The 8,443-nt window shown below is 33.8% G+C and overlaps 1 protein-coding gene across 3 annotated transcripts; it reads left to right on the top strand.

Moving 5' to 3' along the window:
• Nucleotides 1-4,829: 4,829 nt before the first annotated feature.
• On the top strand, nt 4,830-6,368 carry LOC129939974 (putative nuclease HARBI1). 3 transcript variants are annotated; one of them, XM_056048187.1, is made up of 4 exons: nt 4,830-5,226; nt 5,296-5,444; nt 5,509-5,773; nt 5,829-6,368. In XM_056048187.1, exons 1-3 carry the CDS (start codon nt 5,087-5,089, stop codon nt 5,631-5,633), a joined length of 414 nt encoding a protein of 137 aa, XP_055904162.1. In that variant the 5' UTR covers nt 4,830-5,086; the 3' UTR covers nt 5,634-5,773; nt 5,829-6,368. The 3 variants fall into 3 exon arrangements, with proteins under 3 accessions (XP_055904162.1, XP_055904161.1, XP_055904160.1); XM_056048186.1 differs by having other exon boundaries at nt 5,296-5,773; XM_056048185.1 differs by having other exon boundaries at nt 4,830-5,444.
• Nucleotides 6,369-8,443: the final 2,075 nt, after the last annotated feature.

Genomic DNA, 8,443 nt, shown 5'->3' with positions numbered 1-8,443 from the left:
TCTATAAGACACTCATCATCCCGGTTCTCATTTATGGCGCTGAGGCCTGGACTCTGTCAAACAAAGATGAGAGCGTCTTAGAATGCTTCGAGAGAAAAATTCTTCGGGTGATTTTTGGTTCCGTACGCATAGATGGAAAATGGAGGAAAAGAAATAACGACGAACTGTACGGGATATACAGCGACACTGACCTAGTTAGCAGAATTAAAGTCCAACGGCTTAGATGGCTGAGTCATATAGAGCGAATGGACATCGACGCTACAGCCCGGAAGGTCTTCGAATCCAATCCCGAGGGACAGCGCATTAGAGGAAGATCGCGAATCAGGTGGCGCACTTAGGTGGGTGAAGACCTAAACCAACTTGGCGTTCGAAACTGGAGACAGCTAGCTAGGGACCGAGCTTGTTGGAGACGCACATGTTATTTGAGGCCCAGGTCCGCCCGGGACTTTAGCGGCACCTTAAGTAAGTAAGTAATGATTTGAATAGCTTGCTTGTATCCATTGAACCCTCATTTTTAAAGTACCGTTACAATTCTATTTTAATACTTTTTGATACATACATAAGTTAAAAATGTGTACAACCCTAAACATGGTTAAACCCTGAACAAAAGTTAGAACACTAGATAAAGAGTTATGATGAGAATACGGTTTACATTGGTCTTAAAGTTTTGAATGTCAACATTTTTGATTTGCCACAGAAAAATCTTTACACCTGGGCGGTTCTTCTTTCGATAGAACATTGCTATTAAAAATAAATTATCAATAAAATATTGTTCCTGGAAAAAAATGGCATTTTTTCGATGGATTTCAATTTCATCGTAATCGGATACCTTTACGAATCCCGAAAAAAACTATTCCCGAATACTTTCGTAGTGGTAAATCTCATACAATTTTGCATAGTTTCCGAAATTCGTAAAAGTTTCAAAAACCTATGCTGCCAACTTCACTAACTTTGAAGTGTGTTTAGGGTCGTTGTAGTGCATGAAGCGCCATAATATCGGCAAATTGTCTTCTGCTTAGGGTATCATATGATCCAACAGGATAGCTCTGTACATGGTCTGGTCCATTTTGGTGTCAATTTTTACGATGGGGCCCACGCCACAGTGCCATGAAAAAGCAGCGCAGACCATAACGTTGCCTCCACCGTGTTCCATAGTCTTAATGGTGTACCTTGGATCATATTCACTATTTTTCGGACGGCAATTCGGACGGAATTTGGATTCATCGCTCCAGAACACGTTTTTCCAAAAACTAATTGGTTTGTCTAGGTGAGCTTTGGCAAACTGTAACCTAGATTTCAGATTTTTTTTGATACAAGCGGATTTTCTCTGAGCGAAGCACCTACGTAGATTGTTTTCATTTAATCGGCGGCGTCTTATGATCCTAAAGGAAACATTTACTCCATAGTTCGTTGAAAGTTCGCTTAGAATGGCACTGGAGGTCTTAAACGGATCCTTGGTCGATAGCTTATAAATAATTCTATCTTCATTTGTAATTGTATTTCTGGCCCGGGGGTTTTGTTTAACGTTTTCAATCACTCCAAACTTTTTTAATAACGAAGGGCATTATAAACCAGCTTCCTCGAGGATTCTAACAACTTAGAAATGCCTGTTACCGTCCGCCCTTTGACTTTATTTTCAAGATCAGACTTCTTTTTTTCCTTTGATCACCATTTTCCTTTTGCCATGACTAATTTTTTTTTTAATATTTTATTATTTATATATATTATTTCCTTTTTAAAAATACACTCTTTGATTGCAAAACGGGCAAAATTTATGTCCAGCTAAAAACAACGCAAATCACAAACAATCTTCATTTTTCGCAAAACGGTATTTTACTTTTCAATCATTTACACATTTTGATTACCATATAAGGTATTCATAGTAACAACATACAAATGAACCGTTACTTGCAAGTAATAAAGAATTGAAAGTAGAAAAATACTTGTACTTCTCTCAATGTACCCAATTCGAGTCCACCACTGTATGTAAGTGCTATCACTCGATAACTTGATGGAGAATAAGATTCGCCTTCTATGGGGATTGACTAGACAAATGCTGTTTTTCAACTTCTTGAAACGAGCTTAAACAAATAAGATAGGTATACGAAAAAGCTTGCGCAAGGAATTTCCTAACGTGGAAGAATAAGTTTACTGAATATAGCAGTCATTTCATCCGAACCAGAAGATTTGTGTGTGTTGTGATTTATTAACGAGTTCAAGACTTTGTCACTTAGGAGGAATTAATTTCTAGGCAAAATGCCTTGCAAGTAAAATTGCTTTATCAATAGAGCTAACTAAAAGTGTCCTTGACAACGAGCCTAGTATTCGGGGAAGAATTTCTCATGTTTTTAATAAATGACCAACAATTCTTACTGCCTTCTTGCCATAATTGTTGGCCAGGGACAAATTTAGCCCTTCGGATATCGCTTTCTTCAAACTTTTGCGTAGTTCCTCAGTTGTTTTGATTACTCTAGCTTTATAGGTAATTTATGAATTTTGATCGATTTTTACGCACCGTTGGTGGTGTTTGTTGTTATGAAATAAATTGACTAGGGCTTGCCAGAAAACCACAAAGATTATTCGTAAAGGCGTTTCAAGGTAATCTCCAAACATACTAAAATAAAACTCTTCCCTCATCCTTGATAATGGTTCTGTTAAAAGGGCAGGACAACTTACCTTCACATAATCGATTTTATAATAGTTGCCTATTCATTGTTTTTAAGAAGCAAACTCATAAATCTGTGGATAGAGAAGTAGTCACTTGTCTGGGAAAACCGAACTAAAAAATCAACATTCTTTGATGAGGTCATTTCGACACACTTGCCTTTCTCAAACAAAAACAAAACAAATCAACTTAATTTGTAGCACTGGAATCTTCTTTAGTTACTTCGATTTGAAACATTCACTTTCATTATTTGTTTTTATTTAAATCAACTAAAATCATTATTATTTATATATTCTATTATTATCAACACAAAATTTTGTTTTTTTTTTTTAAACAAAGAGAAAATCATACAAAGGAGAGCTAAAACATTGAGAAATTTACATTAATCCAACCTAAAGTTTACTTTTTACGGTGCTCATCGGCGTAGTCTTTTATTTTGTCCATAATTTTGCTAGGTTCATCAACCCGAGGAACCTGCAAATAAAATAAATAAAATATTTTAACAACAAATAGGTACGATTTTTTCAATGATTATTTTTATTGCATACATTATAGTTTTGAGTGATGTATATTCCCGTGTATACACCTGCGCCAAAAGTTAACTAAAAATAAATAAATTACATAATTATTTCAATTGTTTGCAATCTTTTGTTTGGATAAAAATTAACTTTTTTGGTGTTATGAAATTTTTAAAGTTTTAAGTGAAATTTTTGCACTTACCAAAAATTTGAACATGTCGAAGAGTGTTGAGCCTTCGCCCGCCAGTTTGAAACTTATTCCAGATAAAATTTGATGGAGAAAAAACAATAATTATTTTGTTTTCCTACTCGCTTTCGCTAGTGGGAAAAGATATAAGTTTGCTGACAGCTGGTTTTGGAACTGCGCGAACAAGTGGAATGTTTTTATTTTCCACAAACAGCTGATTGGGCTTAGACCAGTTTAGGTTTTAAATTCTCCAGATATGTTAAAAGGGCTGTCAAAATGTCGTAGGATTTATTTTGTTTTTGTTCGTTTTGATTTAAGGGTTCAGACAAGATACTACAGGGATGTGGACTTAATTTTTTTTCAGTGTCACTGACAGCTGTTAAATACAGGGCTGTCCAAGAGGAAGGTTAGGACTTTTGTTTTATTTTTGGCAATGATGAAAGCGAGACTGAACTATATGTGATGGCTAATTGAATTTACAAATGGATTCATCCAAAGCTATTTCTACAGAGGGTTTGGTTCTTAAAAATGTATTTATAAGACTGAATTTTCTATTCGGTGGTCTTGGAGATTGGAAATATTTGTTTCTCTTTTTCATAAACAAAGAATGCCACAAAAGTATTTTATATTGACATTTTATTCTGGCTTTTTAATTTCGTAGATTACTTCTGGGAAGCAATGCAAATCTTTTGGAGAAATTTGATTTTATGTATGTCATATAAAAACATATGTACTTTTGTTCAGAAAATTTGTCGTACACCCTTGTTGAAGAAATAGTATGAAGCAAAGAGAGTCGTTTGAATCCTAAGAATCTTCAAAGCGAGCAACACAAATTTGCCCTTAAAATAAAATTGGCACAGGCGTCCACAGTGAACTAAAACAGACATTTCGTGAGTTTTGTTCGCATTTCATATATAGTAAAGTGAGAAATTCCCAACAAAACGATTCGCAGTGGCCAGATTTTTGTATTTAAAAATTGGTACAACTGAAAGAAGATCTGTCAAAATAATGATAAAAAACTTCAAAAAGGTGGTTTGTTCGTAGAGTACTACATTAACATGTGGTGTTGAAGCGAGCTTGAAGCTCGCCTCAATTCTTTATATACCTGAATCGAGTTGAGATTTATCTATTCTAAACTGAGATAAACTTTTTTTTGGAAACATAGCAAAACATAAATATCTTTTCTATTGTTTTTTTCTTGCAAAATAAGCCCAGTTAGTCCATTTTCACTAACAAAACTAAATAATATCAACAGTAATAGATTCGTTTTTTCCGCAATGGAAAACACACACGATTCCAAATGCAGAACTACTCAACGAACACAGCCATCGAGATACAAATGCAATATCAATCGTACCAACATTTGAGAACGAAATCACATAAGATCCATTCGAGGCTCATATAAATGTCAAAAACCTATCCATAGTGAGATTCTACTCTAACTTTTATCGGTGTTATTCTCAATGGGCCTTACTAATAATCAAACGCTAATGTCGACTATTAGTTAACTGGAAGGTTAAAACAAAGTGCTGAGTTTTAATAAAATGGTACCAATAAACAATTTAACCCTCTCACTTACTAGTCTCAAGATTTTCCTTGAATCTATTACAAAATCTACTACAAATAAGAACAAAAATTGCTTGAACTGTCAGAACTGTCAAAGATCAATTTTTTGTTATTATGCAAAAGCAAAAATATAAATACAAGTTTTGAAAAATGAGTTCAATTGACGAAGGTCTGTTTCTAGATTTTGAAATAATCGCAGAAACTTCTTCATCTCGTAAAGTGAAAATATATAAAGAAAGGATAGATCCATTTACGAAATATGATGAAAATGAATTCTTTGGTCACTACAGGTGGGTTTTGGTTTATTAGTTCCCTTCTTATTATTTGAAATTATTTTCAAGTCTTTATCGTATCTACAGATTCACTAAACAAAATGCCAGATTCATCATCGAAGCTGTGAGCGACGATTTAGCCTCCCGATCAAATCGAGGGGGAGCACTTTCCCCTGAGCTCATTGTTCTGGTCTCGTTACGATACCTGGGCAAAGGATCGTACCAAAGTGATACCGGTAGTTGTCTCATACATACGTCACGTCCTTTTTTTCCAATCCCACTTAATTTCATTTTTATAAGGTGATCTTCATAACATTTCTCAACAATCTGTGAGCAATTGCGTGAGAAAGTTTGTTACAGCACTGGCTTCAAAAAAAGAACATTTATCAGGTTTTCAACAGACACTCGAAGCCTTCAAAGAATGAAGCAAGATTTTTTTAGCATTGCTAGGTTCCCTCAGTGCATTGCAGCGGTAGACTGCACCCACATTAAAATTAAAAACCCAGGTGGCGAGTTCGGTTCTCGCCATAGATGCCGAAAGAATTTCTATTCAATTAATGTTCAGGTAGGTGTTCATTTTTCTGAAAAAAGTCTTTCAAAAAATGATTTTGTACCTACAGGTTGTTTGTGACGCGCATGGCAAAATTCTAGACATAGTTGCTAGATGGAGAGGATCAGCTCATGATTCAAGAATATGGCGTGAATCTGCTATAGCAAACCATTTGCAAAATGTAGATTTAAGGGGAGGAGTTGTTTTGGGCGACGGTGGGTACGCATGTTCAAAAATATTGATGACACCATTTAGAATATCGGCTGAATTAAGTCCAGCAGAACAGCGCTACAACAAAGCGCATATTCGAACAAGAATAACGGTGGAACAACTATTTGGTCAGCTCAAAAACAAATTTCGTGCGTGTTTTAATGGCATCAACATCAACTATGACACAGCCAAAGCAACAATTGTTGCAATCGCAATATTGCACAATATTTCAAAGGATGGTTCAAACGGTGATTTCACATTTTTTTTAGTAACCTGGGGTCTCCATTGGACATTTCCGATGACAGGACTATCGGCAAGTCATCAGAAAATCTAATGGAGACCAACAATCCAACATCCAGTCCATGACCCTGAGGCTCCATAAGAGTAAAATCTAATCCGAATTCTCTTCCGCAATCTCATCCGCAATCCGCTTGCTGTCGATTATGTTACCGAAGGGTCTTACACATGAAACTAGGAGCTCCTTCATTTCACGTGTCCAGTTGCTGGCTCGTTTTCTTTTTATTTGTGTATTCATAGTACTTATATATTTAATTTTCTTGCAACAATTTATTTTTCTCTGCACAAATTTCAGAAACAGGCACAAAATACAAAACAAACAAAAGTAGAAACTGTCAAAGTTCAGTATTGCCGTGTTCTTTTAAACATCAAGTATTTTAGTACTTGTATTATATTCAAGTACGACAATTGATTTGAAGTGTCGAAGTGACTTTTAAATTAAATTTTAATTTATAACACCATCTTTTTCACAAGGAAATATATTTCTTAAATATATAGAACGGAATCAACAAATTAGCCACGTATTTAAAGTAAAATCAACGATCGTAATACTATAACGCACTAAATATTTAAGCAAACATTACATAAGCTCTCCAAAGCCCTTTTTTAGTATTATATTCGATCATTTGAAATATATAAATTACATACTGCAGTGTAAACCCCAAATACGAAAATAAGCGAATACAATCATGTCAAATGATGCGTTTATAATTGCGTTTCGTTGCTTTTTGTTCAGTTTCAGTAGGAATGAAAAAAAGAGTATACAACATGGGTAACTTCTCCTTTTGACTGTCCCGAGAGCTTCTTTCCGATTCGCAAGATGGAGTATAAAATTTGTCTAGTGTCGTTGTCAGTTTGGAAGAAAATGTTTCAACGTTACACTTTTGCAATGTAACTAGACTAATTGCATCGAATCGTGAATACCCCTAATAAATAAAGTACTTCTAAATTAAGTACTTCATTTTTACTTTAAGCCTAGAACGCAGATCGTGCTAAATTTCAGCTCCCATACAAAATTCTTTACCTACATTTTTGAGATAATTTTGTATGAAAGCTATAATTTAGCGTGATCTGCGTACTAGGCTTTAGAACAAAAATTTGAAAGTGGCATAACCTTATTTTGAAAAATTGGCTTATTTTGTCTCTCATATTTTTGTCTTAGGGAAATACATTATTTTAAACATAGTTTTATATTCTTGAATATCTAATTTTTGCAAAAAAAAAAAAATAACTTTACTATTTTCAAAGCTTATGTGCTTGTTTTAGTCGATTCAAACCCAATTACAAAAAGTGGGATACACCACTTTTGCATTCACAGCCTCAAATATACCATTACCAATGGAAATCGACCAGATAACTTGAGATAAGATTTAAGTATTAAATACAAATTTACGTACCATAAAACAGCACTTAGGCAACACTTTTTTTTAATGCTCGACTTTAAACATGGATTTCCGTGTATTAAATTTTGACGTTTTGCTAACGACTAAACTGGATATTAAATTCGTTATTGGTATGTGAATTTTCTAAAGTCTTGAGATTTTCTTTTAACCTTAACACTAAATTTGATTATTAGTAAGGCCCAATATGAATATTGTTTTTGTTATTTGTGTAAAATCCTACTTTACTATGGATAGATTCCAAAACAAAACACGGGTATTTTATAAAATAAATCGCGTTGACAACGAAAAATACAAAAATATCTAGTTTTGATTTACAGGTATTACTCTACTTTAATTTTAAACCTGTTTCATTGGTATCAATAGATAAATTTACAAAATTCAAATGGAAAGTCCCACCAGTTTAAATTGTTCTTTTTCTATTTATAATACAAAATTTGTTTTTAATTCAAATGAATTCAAATTAATAAAACATTTGTTATAAATATCAATTCTATGAGGATGTCAAATCTTTGTTTGACAATGACAATAATTTTCTGATTAAAATTCAACGTCAAATGTTTACTGACAGACATTTGTAATTGGAATTGTGTAAAATTGAAACACAAATCAATGGAACGATCAGTTTCACTTTTGCACATGCAAGTATCAGCTGTTTAGAAAAATGAATGTCCGTGCGAAAAATAGAAAAATATATTTTTAGAGAAAAATAAATGCGTAATTTTACTTTTTTTTTCTCAAAAAGAATTCTTTGCGTGATTTCCGATTTATCAGTATA

Source organism: Eupeodes corollae, chromosome 1 (assembly GCF_945859685.1).
Source record: "Eupeodes corollae chromosome 1, idEupCoro1.1, whole genome shotgun sequence".
Taxonomy (NCBI): domain Eukaryota; kingdom Metazoa; phylum Arthropoda; class Insecta; order Diptera; family Syrphidae; genus Eupeodes; species Eupeodes corollae.
The sequence above is the reverse complement of the archived record's forward strand: the minus strand, read 5'-3'. Positions and strand labels throughout refer to the sequence as shown.

Coding starts and splice junctions, on each gene's coding strand:
- LOC129939974 (XM_056048186.1), top strand. CDS start 5,630: ATGAAGCAAGATTTTTTTAGCATTGCTAGGTTCCCTCAGTGCATTGCA. Junction 5,774..5,828: donor TCTATTCAATTAATGTTCAG/GTAGGTGTTCAT, acceptor TTGTACCTACAG/GTTGTTTGTGACGCGCATGG.